At 38.1% G+C, this 22,696-nt stretch overlaps 7 protein-coding genes across 13 annotated transcripts; 5 read left to right on the forward strand and 2 right to left on the reverse strand.

Annotated features, from left to right (window-relative positions):
• Positions 1 to 2,330: 2,330 nt before the first annotated feature.
• On the forward strand, positions 2,331 to 6,090 carry LOC106301635 (protein TPX2-like). Of its 3 annotated transcripts, none has more exons than XM_013738085.1 (18): positions 2,331 to 2,772; positions 2,933 to 3,046; positions 3,151 to 3,231; positions 3,414 to 3,546; positions 3,626 to 3,728; positions 3,837 to 3,887; positions 4,021 to 4,118; positions 4,205 to 4,280; positions 4,362 to 4,424; positions 4,520 to 4,606; positions 4,719 to 4,777; positions 4,887 to 4,965; positions 5,020 to 5,106; positions 5,200 to 5,262; positions 5,344 to 5,406; positions 5,502 to 5,546; positions 5,630 to 5,733; positions 5,863 to 6,090. In XM_013738085.1, the coding sequence occupies exons 1-18, from the start codon at positions 2,625 to 2,627 to the stop codon at positions 5,879 to 5,881; spliced, it is 1,473 nt and encodes a 490-aa protein (XP_013593539.1). In that variant the 5' UTR covers positions 2,331 to 2,624; the 3' UTR covers positions 5,882 to 6,090. The 3 variants fall into 3 exon arrangements, with proteins under 3 accessions (XP_013593539.1, XP_013593537.1, XP_013593538.1); XM_013738083.1 differs by having other exon boundaries at positions 2,383 to 2,772; positions 2,933 to 3,079; XM_013738084.1 differs by having other exon boundaries at positions 2,384 to 2,772; positions 2,933 to 3,079; positions 5,041 to 5,106.
• LOC106301636 (leucoanthocyanidin dioxygenase-like) lies at positions 5,964 to 7,805 on the reverse strand. Its single transcript, XM_013738086.1, has 3 exons — positions 7,145 to 7,805; positions 6,453 to 7,057; positions 5,964 to 6,167 (listed from the first exon to the last, which is right to left on the reverse strand). Exons 1-2 carry the CDS (start codon positions 7,639 to 7,641, stop codon positions 6,478 to 6,480), a joined length of 1,077 nt encoding a protein of 358 aa, XP_013593540.1. The 5' UTR covers positions 7,642 to 7,805; the 3' UTR covers positions 5,964 to 6,167; positions 6,453 to 6,477.
• An 834-nt stretch (positions 7,806 to 8,639) lies between these two features.
• Positions 8,640 to 10,797, forward strand: LOC106306514 (PGR5-like protein 1A, chloroplastic). Of its 2 annotated transcripts, none has more exons than XM_013743158.1 (10): positions 8,640 to 8,949; positions 9,036 to 9,148; positions 9,243 to 9,339; positions 9,421 to 9,521; positions 9,605 to 9,661; positions 9,760 to 9,836; positions 9,950 to 10,112; positions 10,197 to 10,294; positions 10,382 to 10,461; positions 10,562 to 10,797. In XM_013743158.1, the coding sequence occupies exons 1-9, from the start codon at positions 8,763 to 8,765 to the stop codon at positions 10,449 to 10,451; spliced, it is 963 nt and encodes a 320-aa protein (XP_013598612.1). In that variant the 5' UTR covers positions 8,640 to 8,762; the 3' UTR covers positions 10,452 to 10,461; positions 10,562 to 10,797. The 2 variants fall into 2 exon arrangements, with proteins under 2 accessions (XP_013598612.1, XP_013598613.1); XM_013743159.1 differs by having other exon boundaries at positions 10,568 to 10,754.
• An 85-nt stretch (positions 10,798 to 10,882) lies between these two features.
• On the forward strand, positions 10,883 to 12,988 carry LOC106306512. Its single transcript, XM_013743157.1, has one exon. It carries the CDS (start codon positions 11,941 to 11,943, stop codon positions 12,955 to 12,957), a length of 1,017 nt encoding a protein of 338 aa, XP_013598611.1. The 5' UTR covers positions 10,883 to 11,940; the 3' UTR covers positions 12,958 to 12,988.
• A 982-nt stretch (positions 12,989 to 13,970) lies between these two features.
• Positions 13,971 to 17,173, forward strand: LOC106306511 (protein FIZZY-RELATED 2-like). Its single transcript, XM_013743156.1, has 8 exons — positions 13,971 to 14,747; positions 15,177 to 15,299; positions 15,396 to 15,500; positions 15,806 to 16,048; positions 16,156 to 16,350; positions 16,430 to 16,531; positions 16,624 to 16,755; positions 16,858 to 17,173. The coding sequence occupies exons 1-8, from the start codon at positions 14,289 to 14,291 to the stop codon at positions 16,909 to 16,911; spliced, it is 1,413 nt and encodes a 470-aa protein (XP_013598610.1). The 5' UTR covers positions 13,971 to 14,288; the 3' UTR covers positions 16,912 to 17,173.
• A 467-nt stretch (positions 17,174 to 17,640) lies between these two features.
• On the reverse strand, positions 17,641 to 19,196 carry LOC106306852 (protein STAY-GREEN 1, chloroplastic). The gene is made up of 4 exons (XM_013743624.1): positions 18,778 to 19,196; positions 18,446 to 18,619; positions 18,214 to 18,381; positions 17,641 to 18,130 (listed from the first exon to the last, which is right to left on the reverse strand). The coding sequence occupies exons 1-4, from the start codon at positions 18,910 to 18,912 to the stop codon at positions 17,807 to 17,809; spliced, it is 801 nt and encodes a 266-aa protein (XP_013599078.1). The 5' UTR covers positions 18,913 to 19,196; the 3' UTR covers positions 17,641 to 17,806.
• A 301-nt stretch (positions 19,197 to 19,497) lies between these two features.
• Positions 19,498 to 22,323, forward strand: LOC106306851 (dihydroorotase, mitochondrial). Of its 4 annotated transcripts, none has more exons than XM_013743622.1 (9): positions 19,498 to 19,584; positions 20,301 to 20,362; positions 20,523 to 20,671; positions 20,789 to 20,970; positions 21,082 to 21,218; positions 21,290 to 21,455; positions 21,538 to 21,654; positions 21,747 to 21,907; positions 21,977 to 22,323. In XM_013743622.1, exons 2-9 carry the CDS (start codon positions 20,324 to 20,326, stop codon positions 22,169 to 22,171), a joined length of 1,146 nt encoding a protein of 381 aa, XP_013599076.1. In that variant the 5' UTR covers positions 19,498 to 19,584; positions 20,301 to 20,323; the 3' UTR covers positions 22,172 to 22,323. The 4 variants fall into 4 exon arrangements, with proteins under 4 accessions (XP_013599076.1, XP_013599075.1, XP_013599077.1 ...); XM_013743621.1 differs by lacking the exon at positions 19,498 to 19,584 and adding an exon at positions 19,826 to 20,024; XM_013743623.1 differs by lacking the exon at positions 19,498 to 19,584 and adding an exon at positions 20,023 to 20,097.
• The last annotated feature ends 373 nt before the right edge of the window (positions 22,324 to 22,696 follow it).

Here is a 22,696-nt window from a genome sequence, read left to right on the forward strand (position 1 = left end):
TCAAACTCATCTCCTAGTGCTATGTTAAAGGTTGATCTCAGAAAAGCCTTCGATACTATCAAATGGGATTTCATCATAGGCACTCTCAAGGCTCTCTCTATACCAACCAAGTTCATCGGATGGGTTTATCAGTGTATTTCTACAGCATCCTTCACCATCTCTGTTAATGGTAGCAGCAGTGGGTACTTTGAAAGCACTAATGGTATTAGGCAAGGAGATCCTATCTCCCCCTATATCTTTGTTCTGGCTATGGAAGCTTTCTCTAGACTGTTAATGTCTAGATATGATTTTGGAATTATAGGTTACCATCCAAGGACATCAGAACTAAAGCTGACTCATCTGATGTTTGCTGACAACGTAATGGTCTTTTTTTTATGGAAGTGCAAACTCACTTCATGGAATCTCAAATAGTCTGGATGATTTTGGAAGTTGGTCTGGTCTGAAGCTGAATAGGAACAAGACAGAGGTCTACACAACGGGTCTGAATAGCTCTGAATCCCTTGCTATCGCTAGCTTTGGTTTTACCTCGGGTTTACTCCCAATTAGATATCTTGGTCTACCGCTCATGAGCCGTAAGCTGCGAATAGCTGACTATGATCCCCTGATGCAACAATTAATTACAAGATTTCAGAGCTGGGCGGTCAAGACCCTATCTTTTGCTGGACGACTAGTACTCCTAAGCACGGTTATAGCTGGAACGGTAAATATCTGGATAACTACTTTTATGCTACCAAAAGGTTGCATCAACAAGATGGACTCGCTCTGCTCTAGATTTTTATGGTCATGCAACATTGAAGAACTTAAAACAGAGAAGATAGCTTGAACAACTTGATGTTTACCTAAAGATGAGGGAGGGTTGGGTCTAAGAAGCTTCTCAGTTTTAAATAGGGTGATGCTTCTCCGCTTTATCTAGTTGCTACACTCAAGAAGCAACTCTCTTTGGGTCAGTTGGCAAAGGCAGTATCGATTATCGGCAAAACCTTTATGGGCAGTAGATGAAGCCACAACTGATTCATGGACTTGGAAACAGCTATTGAAGCTAAGAAGTGAGGCGCTGAACTTTTGCAAAGGTATCTTAAACTCTGGGACTAAACTCAGTTTATGGTATGATGCATGGACTCCTTTGGGTCAGCTAATAAGCTTCATAGGCCCTACGGGACCAAGGGTCTTACGTGTTCCCCTATTAGCTACGGTCTCAGAAGCTTGCAACTCGGAAGGATAGTTAATCGCTCACCCTCGTAGCCAAGAGGCGCTGGACATTCAAATTCACCTAACCACCATTGCTCTGCCTCTTTCTGAGATTGATGATGAATATGAATGGAAAGTTCCAGGTAGTTCTTCCACGGTTTACTCGTCTGCAGTTACATAGAATTTTTTGAGACCTAAATCAGAGAAGAAAGCTTGGGTGGACTGTGTATGGTTCAAGGGTCATGTTCCCAAACTGGCTTTTAATATGTGAATCGCTAATGCGGACAAGTTGCCTACACGGGCAAAGCTGGCTTTATGGGGCTTCCAAATATCTACCTCCTGCTGTCTATGCTCCCACGACATGGAAACAAGAGACCACTTACTCATGACCTGTTCTTATAGTAGGGAGGTCTGGAACCTTGTTCTTACCCGGTTGAACCGACCATTGCATGCTTTCCAAGACTGGAATGAGCTACTCTCCTGGATCAGATCGACAACGACATAGAGTTCTATTATTCTAAAGAAGATAGCAGTCCAGTCGACAATCTACCATCTTTGGAAACAAAGAAACAATGTATATCACAACAGCTGCATTATCGTTCCAATGGTGATTGCGCGTGGGATATACAGAGAAATGAAGATCATAATCATGGCAAGAAGGGATAGGAAGAAATTTCATTCTCTGTTGTCAAGTTGGATTATCTAATTTATTAGGTCCATAAACATTGCTCTATCTTTTTTCTTTTTTTCTTTTTGCCAAGGTAAGTAGCACTTAGATTAACTTTTTGTAAATCTGAACATCATTAATACGATATTAGCGTTCTTAGAAAAAAAAAATAATAATAATAAAAAAAACTATGTCAAAAGTATATTTGTATGTTCAACTTTCTACTGACAAAGCGCAATGTGGCACTGAGAAAAGAATACAACCGTCAGTGGTAGATACGTAAATAAAGACAACACTTAAGGGTAATTATCGATCCAGCCGGAATAAGAGTGTCGTCGAAGGTCAAGAAAGCTCGCAGACCCAGATGGCTCTCTTATTTTGAATAGACGAAAACACCCTTGCACAGTCTCACTCGCAGGGGTATAAACGTCTTATCGACAGTCTTAATTACAATTCAAAATTTCAAGTCGTTACAATTGGAGTCGTTACAAAAACCGGAGCGTCCTCCTCGCTTCTTTTTTGTACATCACAGTGCCAATACGATGTCGTTTCGTATGGGAAATTAAAATAAATCTGTTTTTTTTCTTTTGTCCGGTAAAACAAAATTTGTGGCGTTTTCTTCATCTTCATCTTCATCTTCATCAGCAGCAGCAGACTCAATGAATCAGAGATTTCTGTAGAAAATTAGGGCTTTGTCTGCTCAGTTCCGTCAGGTTTTCGCAGAAGACGATCGGTGACTGACTTTTCTGCGCATTGTTTACATTTAGATATGGAAATGGAGCCAATGGTGTTTGAGGTTGATCTGGAGTACGAGTTTGATGCAGCTCGGTGGTTCGATTTCACTCGGGAGGAGTCACCGGCGGAGTCTCAGTCCGCCGAGTTCTGGTTTCATTCTGCTCCCTCCTACACCCCCTCTCGTGAGTTATATCTTCATCACATCACTTTCCTTTGCAATGCTGAATGAAACAATGTGATCAGATCACACTTGTGTTTAGGATTATTCTGTTTCTATGTTTAGGAGTTTGCATCTATCTACTCTACTCATGGTTTGTTTTTGGTATTTTGTATTTTTTTCAGCTTTCGTGACAAAATTGTTGCTTGGAGAGGAGATTCCTGGTGATATGACCGAGGCTGCCTCCACGAAACCAGAGGATGAAGACTTTACTGTCCATGGTGGTGAGAAGGATGGAGGTATCTATCACCATCCATATTTGAATAAGACTGGTGAGTTAATGATGTCTGCTTTATCCACCACTAGATATGTTTATACATCCTTAAAAATATTTTGGCTTCAGGAAATGGAATGCGTTTTGGGGCATTTTCATCCCAACAAGCTCATAAGTTGAAGAAAGTTCCAAACCAACCCATATACATAGGTGATCACTCTCTTCTTCTTTTTTTTTTTTTTGGCTATAATACTTCAATTATTGTTTATGCTTTATACAAATATACACTATGGCTCTTTAGTTGTCTTGAAAAATTAGTTAACGTTTCATCGGTTCCTTTTTCTTTTGTATTTACTTTTTTTGTTTGTTTGTGGTCTCTCACTTTTTACCAGGGCCAACGGTTAGCAATCACAACCACCCTGATAAACCAAACTTCCGAGCTAAATCAAGCATCAGACCTACTCCAAGGAGCTCTACGTTAATGAGACCCACTGCTAGTCAGTTAGCTAAACAAAATAATGCCAGGTGACGTCTGTTGGAAGCATGTTTAAATCTTTCTACTTTTCTTTTCTCAGCTTATACGTTAATTCTTTTGCTTGTATAGTAAATTCCATATGCAAGCGGACCAAGTTCATGACAAAGGCTTATGTGGGACCCAAGTTCAAGCGGCCAAAAGACAGAAACTTGACGGGGGTCTTCTCCGCAAGGTAGAGTTATTTATCACTGTGAAAACAGTGTATAGTTGGTTCCCTTTTGACAATGCACTATGTTCATCTGAAATTAGTGGCAACTAAGGTCGTTTTGTCCTGTTTCAGGTTGCTGATACAAAGCCTGAGATGACTTTTGTTCACAAGATACCCAAGAAGGTTTGCTTACTATTGCTTCTTTACTCTTTAATCTTACATAAGTCTAAACAAGTGTCTGTATATGGAATATTCAATTTTTTCCTGGTGAAAATGGAGCTCTTACTTAAAAACTAAATCATTTTAAGTATTGCAGGATATAACTCTTGATAGAAATTCACAATATACCAGGACAAAGATTACTGTCCCACAGGAGCCTGATTTTGCTACATCGCAGAGGGCACACAGGTTACGGTCAGACCCCAACTATTTGCTGAAAATGAGTTGTTACAGTAAAGGTCTCATGTTCACAATGATTTTTTTGCTAATGATTATTTCAGCCGCAAGAATGATGAGAACTTAGAACAGGACTCAACTACCATACATAGATTCAAAGCACGTCCATTCAACCGAAAGGTTTGTATCTGCTACTAAGAACTGTATACTGGAAATGATTTCATTGTCCTGGCCCAACTCAAGCTTGTTTATGATCTCTAGATATTTGATGCTCCTTCATTGCCCATCCGGAAAAAGAGTACTCCAAAACCAACAGAGTTCCAAGTACGTATTAGAAATGAATTCGTATCAGCTGATATCTTTCCACACAATAACCTGGTGTAAGACTTAGGATTACATTTATTGAGTTTCCTTAACAGGAATTCCATTTGAAGACTTCAGAAAGGGCTATGCAACATTCTTCAGCAGTAACAACAAGGTCAAGTCAGAGAAATGATGCGTATAAGGTAGCAACACTGTTACTTTATATATTAGTTTTATTGCCTGCCTTGTGATCTTAACGAGTTCATCTCTTATCTACACAACTTTATCCTTAAAAGTGAAATTTCTTTTTAACAGGGATCAGACAAAACTAATATAACTGATGCACTTGACGGTATTAACAGGGAAAGTAGGAGGTATGGACCTATAAACTTACATAGAAAATTGAGAAGGATTGCTTGATTTCTCCACTTCAACTTGTGTTTGAGGTGTATATGAACCCAAAAAGTTTAATTACTCTTGCAGACCAAGCGCTATGGATATATCTAAGCATGATGTCTCAGAAGGAAAACACGTTTTTAAAGCTCGTACTCTGAACAAGAAGGTATCCTTTCTTGAGTCTCATCCGCCTGCATTATAATTCTCACACCTAATATAGGTTTTCACCCCTGTGAAACAGATACTTTCAAGCAGAGGAGACATGGGCCTCTTCAAAAATAGCAAGCGAGAAACAACATTTCCTTTGGTATGATAGTCTTAACAATTATTCTTTGCACTTGATCATCTGTAAATGGAGTTTCCTGATGAGGATGCAAACTGTTTTTGGAATGCAACGCAGGAGTTTAGTTTTCATTCAGAAAAGAGAGTTCAACCAGATTTACCGACAGACCTTTTCAGCAAGGTACGTCTCATGGTTTAACGTATGATTTGTCTTATCCAGATTACTCTCATAGTTTCTTGACCCGGTTTGATTAACATACAGCTCTCCATCAAACCCGAGATCAAGCAAAATAGTGGATCCCGCACAAGATTTCCTCAAGCAAAGGTACAGCTTGTGAACCTCAGTTTCACTTGACTATTTTTTTTTTTTTTCCATTTTCCAAGTCTAATCATTGAGTTGCAATATATTCTTGGTACAAGGGCTTCAAGGAAAACAGAGTGTACTCTTTCCAAGCAGGGAATGAGGTAAAGTCTAAACTTGTTGAAAACAAAAGCAGCTTACAACCTGTTGTTTCTTAATTTATTGTGTCAATACCCATCCATCGCAGGTAACAAGAGTGGCATCTGGAAAAACAGTTTCTTCAGCTGGACATATACAATCTGGTCATAGCGGAATAGTTCCTGAAACAAATCAACAATGGACCGCCAGTAGGTAAGCTAATAAAGTCAATCATGCAACCACTATCTTTCGTTACATAGTCGTGTGGTGGATTCATTGTCATGGGCTTATATATCATGCTACAACAGGTGTTTATACCTTGTTGCTTTTCTAATTTGGCAGGAGCTTAGGCATTCGCTGATGGTGTATAGAAACAGCTTTTGTAGCATATGGAATCATCATCAACAACTCCTTTTTACAGTTAGTAGCATAAGAAAAGAAAAGATATGAAAAAACAGAATGTAAATCAGAAAATATTCTCAAGCTCTTAATACAACATGTGGTTCATATATCTTCATGTGTTACTCGTTTTTACTAACATATATATCAGTGACACATTCTGTAGACATATGTCTTCACATCTTCAATAAGACTGACACAGGATTAAGACACAAACACACAAAAGAAAAGAGAGACTTGAACACATAAGGGCCGTTCGTTTGGTTGCCGCTGGTACCGGCGGCAGCGGCAGCGTCAACATTCTGCGTCAACTCTTGTTCGTTTCGTTGACGCAGGAAACTGCGTCTGACGCCGCGTCCGAACGCCGCGTTCTGCGGCTGACGCCGATAAAATCTGCGGTCGCGATATAGTATGCGGCAGCGGCAGCGGCAGCGTCAGCGTCTGCGAAACGAACAACAACTGTCTTCATTGACGCTGCCGCCGCCGCTGACGCTGACGCCGAAACCTGCGGCAACCAAACGAACAGGACTATAGTTTAACATATATATAGACTCAAACTTAATCGTCTTTTTTCTCAGGCACCAACTCCTCTTGTTCGTTTCTTCTAAACAACTTATGCTCAATATGTTGAGAAAATGTCCTTGGAGGAAACTTAGCCGGAGTCTCAGCACTCACCATCTCCGGCAACGGCTTAAGAACGATCTTATCCTTGGGTGGCTCACAAAACACAGCCCAAGAGATCCTAACCTTCTCCTTATTCACCAAACCACGGTGCAGTATACTCTTAAACTTGCCATTACTAAGAATCTCCAACGTATCGCCAATGTGCATCACAATGGAATCAGGAACACATTTTGCAATAACCCATTTGCCCTCGTAGAAAAGCTGCAGACCAGGAACCATGTTGTGTAGAATGAAGGTCAAAGCACTTACATCCGTGTGAGCTTCCACGCCAAGTGCTAGCTCAGGCTGAGGACATTTCGGGTAATAGTTTATCTTCATTTGGAGGAGAAGCTCTTCTAAACCACCAACTTCTTTCTCTAGACGGTCAGGCTCTAAGCCTAGACCGATAGAGAGAGCCTTGAAGACCTTTGTTGCTAGCAAACGAAGACACTTAGCGTACGCACTCGTCGCTTCTCTACAATTATCAACAAAAAAGTTAAATAACCAAAACAAAAAAAATGGTTTTGTGACTTTGTCTTAACCAAAAACAATCAAAACTTACATGTAATCACTTGGTGTCTTGGGCCAAAGTGAGAGATCTCTCTTGTCTTCAGGATAAACAAGATGGAAGAAGTAGTCTTCCCACTCAAGTTGTCCACTAGCATTGTTAGCTAATTTACTTCCATACCCTTGGATCTTTCCTGTGGCTTGATCGTTTGCGTACTTCTCCTTCTCCTCCACGGGCAAACCGAAGAACTCTTCTCCTGCTTTCTTCACACGCTCCATCAGGTCAACCGGTACGCCGTGGTTGATCAGATGCATCACTCCCCAGTCCATAGCAGCCTTCTTGAGCTCCTCTGTGCATTTCTCACGGAGCGTTTCGTCTTCTGACTCGATGTTTTGTAGGTCGATGGTGGGGACTTGAGGGCCGTCTTCTTTCTTCTCTTCTTGGAAAACGTCGTTGATGCTCTCCAGCTCTTCTTTTGGACGGATGTATTCTTTTGGGATCGATTTGATTCCGCTCTTTGCTAAATTCTCGACTCTTTCCACTTCAACCATCTTCGTTTTGGCTGGTTTTTTAAGATGAAAACAGAGTACTTACTTTCTGTTTTAGATTTGTTGCCAGTAAATGAAATGTGCAAAGGCTTTCTTATAGCAAAATATATCTCCTTTTATTTTATTTTTATTAAAAAGAAGAAGAATTAGTTGTTGTATTAAGAAGTGTAGAGCTACCGGTTGTTAGTGGATTGTGTGAAGAAGGTTGGGTAAGTAAAAGTGAGTGACACACTTCATGGTCAACAGAAGATGATAGTTTGGTTTGACTGATGGTTTCACCATCCTTTTATAAGATCTAACGGTCAAAAAGTTTGTTTTCTGAAAAAGGGGAGTTGCCGAGTCCTTGTTTGGTATGGGCTATGAAGCTCATTTAAATAGGCCCAATATAATAAACCAATCACTATCGACGATGATGTTCGATTCGGTAAAATCGAACCGAACCGATTTGAACCCCAGCATCACATTAGGTGGCGTTTCTTCTGCGTCCGTGTGCACGTGCCTAAATCGTATCTCCACGTGTCGACTATTTATGTCTTCATCAGTATAAGTGTGTACATACATTTTTTTTTTTTTTTTTTTGGTGACAATTTTAAAACCAGTTAATTACTAAAACATTTTGACTGGTTTTATTATCAGCCAGATCTTCTTTACATTTTTTGAAAATAAAAACAAAAATATATCATATTGTTCTCTTTAAAATTTTATTTATTAACTCATTTCTTAATCTGTTTAGATCTGAAAATACATAACTATTAGAAAAAATTATTAGTAATATAAATATTAATACGGGATTGTATTTATTATAGTTCCTAGCATAAAATTATGTCTATAAGCTAGTAAATTCGGTGTTTATAATTTATAAAGGGTGGATATTAATGCTGACGTGGAAGATCTCTTTCTCACTGATGAGAAGGGAAAAAAATATCAGAGATCTCATAAGAATTCATCTCCACACCTCTCTTATCTCTTCTTCCCTCCAAATTTAAAATTTTAATAAAAAATTAAAAATAATCAGAACAAACCTGAAGCTCACAGTAACTCAATACTCATCTTCAACCATAGGTTCATCTTGACAAAACTTCCCCGGAAAACAGAGGAAATCTCTTTTCTTTCTCCCAAGGAAAATGGGTAGCAAGATGTTGTTCAGTTTGACAAGCCCCCGTCTTTTCTCCGCCGTGTCTCGCAAATCCACCGCTTCTCTCTCTTCTCCATCTCCGAGGACTCAGTGGGCTCAGCTCAGGCCTGCAAGGTCGATCTCCTTGAGAAAAAAATTCTTCTTGTTGCCTGCAAAAGCCAGCACAGAGCAATCAGGTCTTCATCCTATCTCTCTGTTTCAAACTCGTTATAATTAACCTTTTAAATTTCTGAGTTTTTAAGTCCTTTGGTCTTCGTTAAAGGTCAAGCTGGAGGAGAAGACGTTGATAGCAATATCATGCCCTATTGCAGCATCAACAAGGCTGAAAAGAAATCAATTGGTGAAATGGAACAAGAGTTTCTCCAAGCCTTGCAAGTATATACATAAACCCATCAACCATCCTCTTTTTTTTTATACAAGTAACAAATCTTCATGAAGAGCTTGAGCATTGTTACTTTCTTTCTTGTAGTCTTTCTATTATGATGGCAAGGCGACTATGTCGAATGAGGAGTTTGATAACCTTAAAGAGGAGTTGATGTGGGAAGGAAGCAGTGTTGTGATGCTAAGTACAGTAGTAATCAACTATATAGTCATATCTTTTGTTTTGGTTTCTTAGGCAGAAAGTCATTGGTTTTATGAAAACGCAGGTTCTGATGAACAACGGTTCTTGGAAGCTTCAATGGCTTATGTTTCTGGTAATCCAATCCTCAATGATGAAGAATTTGATAAGCTGAAGCTGAAACTAAAGGTTCCATTCCCTTTATGCTTCACTCAAGATAGATATTTTATTTCTACTAAGCTTCAGTTTTATGAATGTTTATGCTTCTATAGATCGATGGTAGCGAGATTGTGTGTGAGGGTCCAAGATGCAGTCTCCGTAGTAAAAAGGTAAAGATAACATAAACATTCATATGCTTAGTGTTATATACTATATATATATATATATATATATATATTTACAGTCTTGTTAATTTTCTTTAATACAGGTGTATAGTGATCTTGCAGTAGACTATTTCAAAATGCTCTTGCTAAATGTCCCAGCAACCGTTGTTGCTCTCGGACTGTGAGTCTCTATTACTAATACTCTTCTTCACTTTCGAAAATTCAGATCATTACAACCCTCCAGGTTCTGTCTTTGCTAACATGTTTCTCTTTTTTTGGACTGTATACTTTCAGGTTTTTCTTCCTGGACGACATTACAGGTTTTGAGATCACATACATCTTGGAGCTTTCAGAACCATACAGTTTCATATTCACTTGGTTCGCTGCCGTTCCTTTGATTGTATATCTGGCTCTAACAATCACCAAACTGATCATCAAAGACTTCTTGATCTTGAAGGTAAAAAAGACCATGACTCTCAAGGTTTGCATAAGAAAGAGTCCTTGACGAATGTTCTTGTCTCTTTATGTTTTTGTTTGGCAGGGTCCTTGTCCGAATTGTGGAACGGAGAATACCTCCTTCTTTGGAACAATTCTGTCAATCTCCAGCGGTGGCAAAACCAACACTGTAAAATGCACAAAGTAAGATAATAGCGTTAGACCTTTGCTTAAAGAGTTTTCACATATAGCAAAGTATCTGAATCTTTGATCAATCTTGCGTGGTGATAGCTGTGGAACCGCGATGGAGTATGACTCGGGTTCTCGGTTGATCACATTGCCGGAAGGAAGCCAAGCTTGAACTCTGTGAGGTACAGTACACACCTTCATATATACTAGTTCTACTTAGTTACTTTAAATTCACATGCAACTATGAGATAGTAAATTTTTTATATGTTCTGTTACAACAAGATGAAGATGGAAAAAAGAAGAATGGGTTTTGTCAGAGGCAAAATATAGATTTGATGCTGTATACTTAAAGATCTTGCATGTTCTTTCACATGTTTTCTGATATATACGTAAGTATTGTGTAAGCAATAAGGGAAATATTTTATGAATATTTCTTCACCATACCTTTCATAGCTAATATGATAGTTAATTCAAACTGATATAAAGCCATTACAAAACAAAATTTTAGTTTGGTTTTATTTATTCTGTGTGAACCAAATTTTAACATATTAAATTATAGTTAGGTTTTAATTTGTTCTTACTTTAAAACTTACAACATGAGTAAAATAACTGAACTGAAAAGTCCTATTATTTTGTAAGGTTTTGATTTCAAATCCAACTTAAAAATGATTATATAAGAAAAAAGTTGCACATGATGTATGTGATCCACCTTCAAAATGTAAGGTACATTTTACTTTCTACCGCTGTTGTTTTTCTTGCGATAAAAATTTGAGGGTTTAGCTTAGCAACAAAAAAAATTGAGAGTTTTTACTTTGTTCTTTCTACTTGCTCTACAATAAACAAGAACAATGACGAAAAAACATATTACAAACAGTTTAGTCCGATCTTGCAGATCATAACATCTGCTTTAGATAAAAATGTTTGCAGGTTCACCCTATATTCAAACCACCGGAGCGTGAAACGAGACACAGGATCGATCATAAACATGTTCATGCGTAAAATATTCCGAAATAGCCTTTAATTATAACCTTCAATTTTAATTCTTCTCCACTCACTGCAGCTCCCAGGGAAAAAGATGGTTTATATGATTTAACCTGTAAGATAGATTAGCGTGATTAGTGCATAGTGTGAATTTGAGTGTAAAAAGGGTTCAAATTTGTGTGTAACATAAAGATTGATTGATAACAAAGATCTAAAGTCAAGAACACACATAATAAAAGGAACAGACAAAAACCAATACACAAAAGAGGAAAAGTCACACGAATATTAGCACGCCAATGTCTCTCTTCTTCTTTTGCCTTGTATATGAAATAATTTACTAACTATATTATTATTTTTGGTTAGGAAACAAGAGTAATCATGATCGTCATCTGCCCATGCTTCTATCATCATTCATATAATTTTCTCATCCACCACTACACCGATCATTTGCTTTTCTGCTGTTACGAAAAATCATTTAAACCTATACGTTAGAACGGTCATATGCTACTTTAATAGTTATCATGTCTTTCTGTATAAAGGTAAAAGAGAACTCTGACTAATGAAGTGTAAGAGTTTATAATGTTTCTCCACAAAAACACACATCCCCACAAAGTCAAACTCTCTTTTCTCTTTACTCTTCTCCACTTCCTCTCTCAACCCAAAGATCTCTTGATCCTCTCATGGATTCATTCTCCATATTCATCGTCATTCTCTTCACACTTCTCTTGTCATTCCACCATTCTGACTCTCAATCAGTTCAATCTACACATCTTTTAGATCTCATGATCAGAGACTACACCATAAGAAACTTTAAGCTCAATCTCAACACAGGCACCATACAGAAAATCCATCTCCCTTCTAATTTCTCCGGTATAGATATCGACACGGTTAAGTTAAGGTGTGGGAGCTTGAGAAGATACGGTTCAAGAATCGGCGAGTTTCACATCGGCGCTGGCGTGACGGTGGAGCCATGCCCTGAGAGAGTCATGCTGGTTAGACAAAACCTGGGTTCGAACTGGTCTTCAATCTACTCTACCGGTTATAACTTAACCGGTTACAGTTACCAGCTCGCATCACCGGTTCTTGGTCTTTTGGCTTACAACGCTAACCCTGACGGTGTGGCCACGAACCCTTACGAGGTTAACGTCGTTGGTACCGATCAAAACCCTATCTTGATCGATTTCTTGAAGGTCAAGGCGAGTGATAACCCTAAGCTGACGAAGAAGAATTCATCAGTCTTGTGTGCGTGTTTCACAAGCAACGGTAGCACAACGTTTAGTGATCAAGTTTCACCTTATGTTTGTAAAGGAACAAGACAAGGGCATTACGCTCTAGTGGTGACGACAGAAGCTAGAGGAAAAGATGATGACAGTAGTGGTCGTGGGATGGTGACGCCATCGACGGAGGTGGACGGCGGCAGCGGAGGAGGAAAGTTGAGCCGGTGGAAAGTGGCGGTGGGGAGTGTGATTGGGTCGGGGATTGGAGCGATTCTGTTAGGGTTGTTGGTGGTGGCGATGTTGGTGAAGGGGAAGAAGAAAGCAGAGAGAGAAGAAATGGAGAGAAGAGCTTATGAAGAAGAAGCTCTTCAGGTTTCAATGGTGGGTCATGTCAGGGCTCCTACTGCTTCTGGAACTAGAACTCTTCCTGTAATGCCCGATGATAGGTATAAAAACACCCATTTGAATCATCATCGATAAAAAAAAAAAAATATTTGTTTTCTGATTTTCCCAAAATTTTGTGTTAATTGAGTTTCTTAATATAATTTTTTTTACATAATTACTTTGAAAGAAATCCAAAGTGAAATTCCATTTTTTTGTTAATAAACCGTTAGAATCTTTTTTTTCTCCCTCTGCAAAAGTGAAAACTTTTACAGAATGGAACATTTTCTCTTTTAATGGTGCTATATATGTTTTTCTAAGTTGGTATATATACATATATGTTACGGTCAATTATATTATGAAAATTTAAATTTCAGATAGCTCCCCCCTCCCCCCAACTTTCACACTATGAAATTTGTTATTTTCATTTGAATTTTCTTTTACATTTTAATTTACCCTATTTTATTCTTTTATATTTCTGATTTCATGAAAAAGATATTCCCATCCTCCACACATCAACAAGGGACATGTCCTTAAAGTGAATGCTATTTTCACCAAACATCGTAATTACATGGAATTTCTTTTCTTTTCTTTTATTTTTAATTTGTTTGATTCTTTTGTTTATATATAAAATTATACAAATCTTTTCTCCTTCATTGCTACAACTGTCTCTTAATTAAATGATGCACTATATAGAAAACAAATCGCCTAACTCAGAACGTGAGACGTTAAAACAAAAACATCTACTCACTTCTTCATTACCTACTTGCAACTTGCTAGTAATATTCATTCATTTTAGCAAGATGTTGATTTACTTTTTAAAACCTTTTTCAATTTTGATTTATTAATTAATTAATAAATTTCCTACGATAGTAAATAAGTGAGGTTTTTATCCGATTGGTTTTATTAGTATGTCTAAGATTTAAGTTTTGTTTTAAAAAAATATTTAATTTATGTTTTGTTTGTTTCTCAAGAAATTTGGTAATGGAAAAAAATCAACTTGATAAAATTAAGATCTAATTTTATTTAATAAAAATTTATAGCTTGAGATTTGGCTTAGATCTATGAGATTTTGATCTAAAGATCTGCCATCTAAGATTTTACTCATCTAATGAAAATGGGTGAAAGTAGGGTTAAAAAACAATAAATAATTAGGCAAGAACTATATGGGCCTAGCTAAAAGCCCATCAAAACTTAAAAAAGTTGTAAAAAGGCATGACGTAACCAACCCCAAAACAGCACCTGATCAACCTCTTAATTCCGCATCAAGTCACATGTCGTTTTCAGTTTCCCTTAGATTTCCCGGGAAATGGAAAATAAATAAATAAATGGAAAAAGTAAAAAATAACAAAAAGACAGAAGAGGTTTATGTTTCAACGCTTAGTTAAATCTGAAGAAGAAGAAGAGAAGAAAACAAGTCAAAACACTCAATGGAAGATCCTACCGCAAGCAATGCGACTCCTCCGGCGAATTCTTCTCCTCAACTCAGTCCACCACCGTCGATGAACACTCCGATCATCTCACTCGAGTCACGAATCAACCGTTTGATCAATGCCAACCAATCTCCGTCGCCATCACGGTCTATATACTCCGATAGATTCATACCAAGTAGATCCGGATCCAATTACGCGCTCTTCGATCTCGCTAAAGACGGCAAAGAAGACGGAGCTGGCTCTTACGCGACTCTGTTACGCGCGGCGATGTTTGGACCCGAGACGCCGGAGAAGAGAGACATCACTGGGTTCTCTACGTCGCGGAATATATTTCGGTTTAAGACGGAGACGAATCGGTGTTTGGATTCGTTTTCGCCGTTTGTGTCTGATGATGGTTCTGGTGTTAGTCAGAGTCCGATCAAGGCCTTGAGGAAGGTGTCGCGATCGCCCTATAAGGTTTGTGTTTTTTTTGTTTTTTTTTTGCTTTCTGTGTCCGATCGTGCATTGTCGGGATGATTTTGATTGTCGAATTTATTACAACCGATCTCGATCATGTGTTGTGTTTTTTTTTTTGGGGGGAGTTAGATGTGCGCATTGATTGTTTCTTTGACGGGTTGTTGTGTAATGTCTGGATATTTGAGTTTGGAGACTTTAGATTCTCGATCTTGTTGACTTTTGTTGTTAGATTTAGTTGATGCATGAAAACGTTCTGTGATGAGTCTTGAGGTAAGGTTGATCTTAGATCAAACCATTATTGAAGAATGTTTGTTGTTTACTTTTCTTTCTATAACAATGTCAAGCTTGATTGGACTTGGATATTTTTGTGTGTGTGTGCAATATTGGTATGATTATGATAACAGAGTCTTTCTTAATTTGTGTTGTCAGGTACTAGATGCACCGGCTTTGCAAGATGATTTTTATTTAAATCTGGTGGACTGGTCAGCGCAGAATGTTCTTGCGGTGAGCCTAGGGAACTGCGTGTATTTGTGGAATGCTAGTAGTAGCAAGGTGAATGTCCTCCTCCTCTTCTCACTTTCAAATTTCTAAGAAACTTTTCTAAGAACGCTTTGTTTTGATGTTGATCACTTCCTTGAATTTCAACAGGTTACCACGCTATGTGATCTCGGGGCTGATGATAGTGTTTGCTCAGTAGGTTGGAACTTCCGTGGAACTCATCTGGCTGTTGGAACTAGTACCGGGAAAATACAGGTTAGATCTTGTTTACCTTTTGTTGTTGTACCTTAGAATCTACGTTACAGCATCAAAAAGGAAAGTAACTACACATCTATATATATAGTCCAGTCACGCTGTAACTGTAAATTAGATAGTTCACGCCATATATGGAATCTTGATCATTAGTGGAACAATATCAATGGGATTACAAATATGTTTTTCTATATTTGATAAGATATGCTCCAATATAGAGCTATCAAGGGGTTTTAGATATTTTAAACTAGGAATTTATGATGTTTTTTTTAATGGAATTTATTCGTTTTAATTGTGTGTTTGGATAGATATGGGATGCGTCGCGGTGCAAGAGGACAAGAACAATGGAAGGACATCGTCTAAGAGTTGGAGCACTGGCATGGAGCTCATCTGTTCTTTCATCTGGTAGCAGAGACAAGAGTATTCTTCAAAGAGACATACGTTGCGAAGAAGATCATGTCAGTAAACTCACAGGTCACAAATCCGAAGTATGCGGACTCAAGTGGTCTTACGATAACAGAGAGTTAGCATCTGGTGGAAACGACAATAGGGTATGTACCAACTACTATATTCCAAACTTGCGGTTACATTATTAAGTCTTCTTTTCAGCATGGGCTAAAATGGTTTTATTAATAAATGTTTTTTTTTTTTTTTGCAGCTTTTTGTATGGAACCAACATTCAACACAACCGGTATTGAAATATAGTGAACACACAGCAGCGGTGAAAGCAATTGCTTGGTCTCCTCATGTTCACGGGCTTCTTGCTTCTGGTGGTGGGACTGCTGATAGATGCATACGTTTTTGGAATACAACCACAAATACTCATTTAAGTTCCATAGATACTGGCAGTCAGGTATATTTCCTTAGCTTGACATGACTTCCACGAAACATAACCAACGGTTAGTAATCATTTTTGTTCTTGCATGTGACAGGTATGCAATCTAGCTTGGTCTAAAAATGTGAACGAGCTGGTTAGCACGCACGGATACTCCCAAAACCAAATCATAGTCTGGAAATACCCTACCATGTCCAAAGTAACAAATCTCTTTTACCTTTGACTTTGTATATTACTATGCATCATTAAGGATATGTAGTTAACTTAACCGTCTCTTTTTTGGGGGTTCAGGTTGCAACTCTAACCGGTCACACATACCGTGTTCTGTACCTTGCGGTCTCACCTGATGGACAGACGATTGTAACAGGAGCAGGAGATGAAACCTTAAGGTTCTGGAATGTCTTCCCATCCCCAAAATCTCAGGTGTAGAAAACAATCAACTTATCTCCATTTGCGTACTTAATGATCACAAAATGCTATTTTCAGAAGAAAAAAATAATTCGATTATTTTCCTTCTCTATGCAGAACACGGATAGTGAAATCGGTTCAACATTCTTTGGTAGAACAACAATAAGGTGAAAAGATCTTACAAAACTCACAAAGACAGATCATAAATGTCTATTTCAGTTCTTCAACATCAGCAGCATCTTGAGTTGGTCTTCTCAACCAACGTTTTTCAAACGGATGCAAAAAGATAACCCTTTTGATATATAATACCACCATCTGGGTTTGTCACAAAAATTTTCAAATTGTATATCTTTATTCAAATTTTTCTTTTTTATACGTCATTATATATAAAAATTTTGTTGTTCAAATTTACTTACGAACACACCATTTTTATAATGAGCCCATTAATTATAGATGCAATAATTCGTCGCCCTATTCTCCATATATTACTTGTCTGCTCTCTTGCCCAATATGCATGCACTCCATGGACAGAGACAAGTGAAAAGTCTCATACATTGTTAAACTTTCTTATATAAAATCCTTAATTGCTTATAACTTTTAAAATCTGACAAATGGGGTCGAATATACAAAGTCATCTTCGTTTGGTTTAACAACCAAAGAAGAAGATCGTGAGGAAAGATACCAAATAGATCCAAAAGAATGATTTGGAATCATTAGAAGCAAGGAGTGGCCGGTACGCTTTGTATCGTAGACCAGCACACAAGTCTTTTGCCGTCACTCTCAATCTCTTCACCTTCACGTTTCTCCTTTGGTTTCACGTGTTACATCGGTGTATTACGTCCTACTAATATACGACTATTCATACTTTAAAACTACAGTTTTAGTATCTACGTTACGGTCTATACAAACCAACTTCTTTGACTTCATTACAAGAGCAGACACATATATAATAATTAAACATGTTTAACTTAATTTAATACTATTCAACATACAAATAATCGTTACTTTCCTATACCACATTACGTACACCAAACCAAACCAGACTTGTATTATGTCGGTTGAATCACTAGAGTTTCTCCGGATTAGGAGTAGGCATTCCCTCGGTTTGAGTCCCAGAGTAGCCAGCCACACCTTCGTTACTAAGACTATGAGACCACGGAATCGAGCTAGCCTGCGGGAAACAACAACTGCATTCATCCTTGCACCGAGTCTCAGGAAGAGTTTGAGTCCTGTGACCATCAGGCGAAGTAGCTTCCCAAAGCGGACCCCAACACTCGACTCTGTTGAACTCATCAACATTGGAATGGAAATAGACCCAAACAAGAGACTCTTGTAAATCGGGATAGTTGTTCAACAAGTTGCCGTCTCCGTGAACAATAGCCTTCAACACCTGATACATATATCAAAATAAACAATCAACATTTTTGTAATGAAACCAAGAAACAAAATAAAAATTACTTTATTTTTACTTACAACAGGTAGTTCTTTGGAAAAGATGTAGTATCGTAACTTTGGGAAGAGATCTAAGAGGAAATGGCCACCGCTTATGTGGCAGTGGACGTGAAGCGACATGTCCCCTTTAACTTTCTTCCATTCTGCTACCACTTCATCTCTGTATAGCCTATTTGCCCATCCTTGCAACTATATCAAATATACATCAGCCTCTATGTTGCTAAAACCATTGTAGCATAAAAGAGAAAAATACCTGAGAATTGTTAACGGAGTGAGAAATAGCTAAAGTTAGTTTAGCAGTAATGTCACTGTGAGTGAGAGTGTAAGTCCTTGGAAGCGTTGGTGGAAGCTTCTTGTCATCAACCCCTAGAAACAATACTTTCAACTTGGATGATTCGAAGATAGCCGGTCCAAACAATCTTGCCATCTGCAACCAAGATAAGAAAAAAAACCCTTCAAGATATGATATTTTCTTTGATTTAATGAATCATTTGTAGATTCTCAAATTCCTTGAATCCAAAACAAAACAATTTCAAGAATAAATCAAATTTAAGAGACATAACAACTGATTAAAAGAAGCCTTACGGGAACAACGGATTGGTTCTTCCTCTTGGATCTTGTATTGGCGACAAGGAGTGAGTTGGTACTATTACCCAGTTTGTCTGAATAAGCTGGTTTCAGCTTTGTCGGTAGCAACATGTTCGCTGACAAACTACACATCTCTCTCTGCTGTCTCTTGAACCAAACCAAAGCTTCAAATTTTTTTTTTTAGAATTAAGATAGAAAGATGAATACAGAGAGACCCTTTAGCGAGGCTTGGAAACCAGGTAGATCTCACACGATTTCTATCGTGTTCGTAATCGAAAGCTTGGGACTTTAACTGTTGCTTGAAGCTTTGAGCTTGAGATATTTATCTTCTCTCTTCCTGGAATTTAGGGTTCTTCTGATGATGATGCGTACTGGGTTGGTTCTTGTCTTGGCTTGTGTGTGTTTAAATGGGTGTTTGCTTTACGTTTCACACTTGCTTTGCCCAAATCTTAGAGATGAGCATAAGGAGGATGCCACGTGTTATATAAATCTTTGAAATGAGCTGCCCAATGTGGCGTCATGGTGGGGCTAACAAGTGGCTTTGACAGTCTTGTTGGATTACTTAGCCATCATCATCTCCTTAGTTGCGACAAACACCGATTCGGCTCTAACCAACCCAACCTTATTTACGAACCTGTCGACCCGAACCCATTATTTACGGTTTAATCTAATCTAATTGGTTTACTCGGTTCAGATCATATCCAACTATTTCTTAAACAAGTGTTGCAAACTGGTACGGTACACTGGACTGGATTAGCATTATCGGTCGGTGTATATCATCTTCCTATCTCCAGATAACAAAAGGTCTAATCTCAATCTCATCTTCTAAATCCACCAATACTAAGCAATTAACTTTTTTTTTCCAAATTCGACCTGATACGTTCTGTCACGTTGTGAAGCAACAAAGAGTTATTTCGCCACCTGACTAGTCAAAAAGCTCTGTTGTTGTTCGGACAGTTATTGATAAAAGTCCATCTCAAGTGGTCTTGACGCAAGGCTAAACTGTTCTTTTGTGCTGTTTGGTCTGAAAGATCCTTCGTCTAATAACTCTTGTTTACTAAACTTGGCTTTTTACAATTATGCCCCTAGTTATTTTTAAAACTACATTTGCTGGTATATATAGTACTTTCTCACGTCTATCGTCGGATCTTCGTTGCCGACGTTTTCCTCCAGTCACCACCGTCGACTTCTCCTTCACCGGCGTTTTTTTTTTTTTTTTTTCAAACTATCTCTTCTCTAAGTCGGTAACGTTTAACATTTTTTAAATATAATAAACTAAGCTTTAACATATATTGCAGATCAGTCGTTCGACGAAATGTATGAATGAGCTTTTGAAATGTTGTTGTGTGCTTAAGTCAGATATTGAATGCTTTTGAAATGTTGTTGTGTGCTTAAGTCAGATATTGAATAGAGCTTCTATGTTTTTTTTTTGTCTTCATATGTCATATGACAATTCCAATCGTTCCCTTGTTGAATGTCTTTTTTTTTTTATATATATATCTTATGTCATGACAATACAGGTGAATCTTGCACAGCCTTGGTGATGATCAAGACGTTGGTTTCTCCTTGTAGTGTTGTTGTTGTATGTACCGTGCCTCTCCTCAACTCTTGAGTCTTTTTTTTTTTGTTTACCTTCGAATTATTCAATCCATGTGATGTGACTCAGTTTATATTTTATTTAATTATCTCCTTGTCCATGGAAAGTTAATGTGATAAAACGTAATATTTATTCCTTTGACTAGGGGTTTGGATCTCAAAAACTGAAGCTTGACAGATCTTGTAAGAAAGTGAAGCCGGGAGCAGTAAGGATGGAACTCACAATCTCTCAGCCTGATGATTGGCATCTTCATCTCCGTGACGGCGATCTTCTTCAGGCTGTTGTTCCCCACAGGTTTATATAACTAGGACCTACAATTTACATGCATATCAATTGAGTGGTTGTGTGTGTTTTCTTACATATCTGCTTGTGTTTTGTCTGTTGAGAAATGGGTTGTGTACATGTGTGTAGTGCGAGTCATTTTAGGAGAGCGATTGTGATGCCGAATCTGAAGCCCCCTGTGACCTCCACTGCAGCTGCCATTACTTACCGTGAATCCATCATGAAAGCTTTGCCAATTGAGAGCAGTTTTGATCCACTGATGACTCTTTATCTGACTGACAAAACCCATACTGATGAGATCAAGCTTGCCAGTAAGTACTTGTCCTATTGTTTCTTCATCATAGTCAACATTTTTCATCTTTCAAACCGAGTTTGTACTTCCGGCAGTTCAGTTTATGTATAATGTAAATCTTTTTTTTTAGGGGAAAGTGGTGTGGTTTATGCGGTGAAGCTGTACCCTGCCGGAGCCACAACCAACTCTCAAGATGGTGTCACAGACCTGTTTGGAAAATGCTTGCCAGTACTAGAAGAGATGGTCAAACAAAACATGCCTCTTCTGGTAAATAAGTCACACAACAGACTAATACTTTTTGTCATTTAGACTTTGTCTAAGGAATGTCTTTTGGTTAGGTTCATGGAGAGGTCACAGATCCAAGTATTGATGTCTTTGACCGTGAGAAAATCTTCATTGAGACTGTTCTGCAGCCTCTAATCCAACGGCTTCCACAGCTGAAAGTAGTGATGGAACACATCACTACCATGGATGCTGTGAACTTCGTTGAATCTTGCAAAGAAGGTTTTGTAAACTTACCTCTCTTTCATTCTTGTCTTTTTGTTAATCTTCCATGCTCAAATCCTTTTGTTGGCTTGGCTTCTAGGGTTTGTGGGTGCAACAGTCACACCACAACATCTCCTTCTCAACAGAAACGCTCTTTTCCAAGGTGGATTACAACCGCACAACTACTGCCTTCCCGTTCTCAAAAGAGAGATACACCGTATGCTCTTCACTTCCCCTCTGGATCATCCAGATTCCCATTTTCTATATCTGCTTTCTGAAGATCACTGTGCTTTTACTTCTTATCTACAGGAGAAGCCATTGTCAAAGCTGTAACTAGTGGAAGCAAGAAGTTCTTCCTCGGCACAGATAGTGCTCCACATGAACGGAGAAGAAAAGAATCATCCTGTGGATGTGCTGGTATTTACAGCGCTCCTGTTGCCTTGTCTCTATACGCTAAGGTCTTTGATGAGGTAACTTCAAACGGTTTTTTACTTTTTCTTTATTTTCATATCTTTTACCCCTTGAACTTGAACATTCAGGCGGGTGCGCTTGACAAGTTGGAAGCTTTCACAAGCTTCAATGGACCTGATTTCTATGGCCTCCCGAGAAACTCTTCAAAGATTACACTGAAGAAAGCTCCTTGGAAGGTTCCTGAGGTCTTATCCTTCTCATTTGGAGAGATCATTCCAATGTTTGCTGGAGAAACCCTTCAATGGCAACCATCTTTCGAGTAATGTGGTGGTTTGTAGTTTTCTAAACATTTCTCCCAAATTGGAGTACCTCTTGTATCTTTTAATTTTGGATTTTATTATGGCTGAGTTTAAGGTCTGCATTTGTTTTTGAGAAATAAAAGCAAGATACTGATCAAGAATGCTTATTTTGTGTGTTAATCTGTTTTCTTATTTTATTTTCTCCATTGAATCTAATCGTCAGAGTGTGCAAGATGTCCCATTCTCGTAAACGCTAGGGAAAAAGTAAAGTAATTTTGCTTCGATATTACCTATGATTTTTATGATTTCTACTTAATCACGTAGAAAATGAGATTGTTGTTTTTTTTTAATATTGTAAACATTATTTATTAAAAATACATTTAAACAAAATACTTAAAGCTTTGTTCTAAATTTCTGATACACACAAAGTGATAGAACAGTATTTTTATAGAAATTTTAGAAACTCAACCCATTGAATAAGAAAATACTACACTATGTTTAAGAACTTATTGACACCTCAACTTTTTGGACGAAAACATATAAAACATG

This window comes from Brassica oleracea, chromosome C7, assembly GCF_000695525.1.
Source record: "Brassica oleracea var. oleracea cultivar TO1000 chromosome C7, BOL, whole genome shotgun sequence".
Classification (NCBI taxonomy): domain Eukaryota; kingdom Viridiplantae; phylum Streptophyta; class Magnoliopsida; order Brassicales; family Brassicaceae; genus Brassica; species Brassica oleracea.

What these genes read in the sequence shown, in the direction of transcription:
- LOC106306511 (XM_013743156.1), top strand. Translation starts at nt 14,289, where the DNA reads ATGGAAGATCCTACCGCAAGCAATGCGACTCCTCCGGCGAATTCTTCT. An exon ending in GGAATGCTAGTAGTAGCAAG is followed by an intron (nt 15,300 to 15,395) that starts GTGAATGTCCTC and finishes GAATTTCAACAG; the next exon opens with GTTACCACGCTATGTGATCT. An exon ending in TCCCATCCCCAAAATCTCAG is followed by an intron (nt 16,756 to 16,857) that starts GTGTAGAAAACA and finishes TTCTCTATGCAG; the next exon opens with AACACGGATAGTGAAATCGG.
- LOC106306851 (XM_013743620.1), top strand. Translation starts at nt 20,255, where the DNA reads ATGTCTTTTTTTTTTTATATATATATCTTATGTCATGACAATACAGGT. An exon ending in AACAAAACATGCCTCTTCTG is followed by an intron (nt 21,219 to 21,289) that starts GTAAATAAGTCA and finishes TCTTTTGGTTAG; the next exon opens with GTTCATGGAGAGGTCACAGA. An exon ending in CGTTGAATCTTGCAAAGAAG is followed by an intron (nt 21,456 to 21,537) that starts GTTTTGTAAACT and finishes CTTGGCTTCTAG; the next exon opens with GGTTTGTGGGTGCAACAGTC.
- LOC106306514 (XM_013743158.1), top strand. Translation starts at nt 8,763, where the DNA reads ATGGGTAGCAAGATGTTGTTCAGTTTGACAAGCCCCCGTCTTTTCTCC. An exon ending in AGTTTCTCCAAGCCTTGCAA is followed by an intron (nt 9,149 to 9,242) that starts GTATATACATAA and finishes TCTTTCTTGTAG; the next exon opens with TCTTTCTATTATGATGGCAA. An exon ending in ACCGTTGTTGCTCTCGGACT is followed by an intron (nt 9,837 to 9,949) that starts GTGAGTCTCTAT and finishes GTATACTTTCAG; the next exon opens with GTTTTTCTTCCTGGACGACA.
- LOC106306512 (XM_013743157.1), top strand. Translation starts at nt 11,941, where the DNA reads ATGGATTCATTCTCCATATTCATCGTCATTCTCTTCACACTTCTCTTG.
- LOC106301636 (XM_013738086.1), bottom strand. Translation starts at nt 7,641, where the DNA reads ATGGTTGAAGTGGAAAGAGTCGAGAATTTAGCAAAGAGCGGAATCAAA. An exon ending in AAGACACCAAGTGATTACAT is followed by an intron (nt 7,058 to 7,144) that starts GTAAGTTTTGAT and finishes TGATAATTGTAG; the next exon opens with AGAAGCGACGAGTGCGTACG.
- LOC106301635 (XM_013738083.1), top strand. Translation starts at nt 2,625, where the DNA reads ATGGAAATGGAGCCAATGGTGTTTGAGGTTGATCTGGAGTACGAGTTT. An exon ending in ACGGGGGTCTTCTCCGCAAG is followed by an intron (nt 3,729 to 3,836) that starts GTAGAGTTATTT and finishes GTCCTGTTTCAG; the next exon opens with GTTGCTGATACAAAGCCTGA. An exon ending in CAAGATTTCCTCAAGCAAAG is followed by an intron (nt 5,407 to 5,501) that starts GTACAGCTTGTG and finishes TCTTGGTACAAG; the next exon opens with GGCTTCAAGGAAAACAGAGT.
- LOC106306852 (XM_013743624.1), bottom strand. Translation starts at nt 18,912, where the DNA reads ATGTGTAGTTTGTCAGCGAACATGTTGCTACCGACAAAGCTGAAACCA. An exon ending in AGAACCAATCCGTTGTTCCC is followed by an intron (nt 18,620 to 18,777) that starts GTAAGGCTTCTT and finishes TCTTGGTTGCAG; the next exon opens with ATGGCAAGATTGTTTGGACC. An exon ending in TTTCCAAAGAACTACCTGTT is followed by an intron (nt 18,131 to 18,213) that starts GTAAGTAAAAAT and finishes TATATGTATCAG; the next exon opens with GTGTTGAAGGCTATTGTTCA.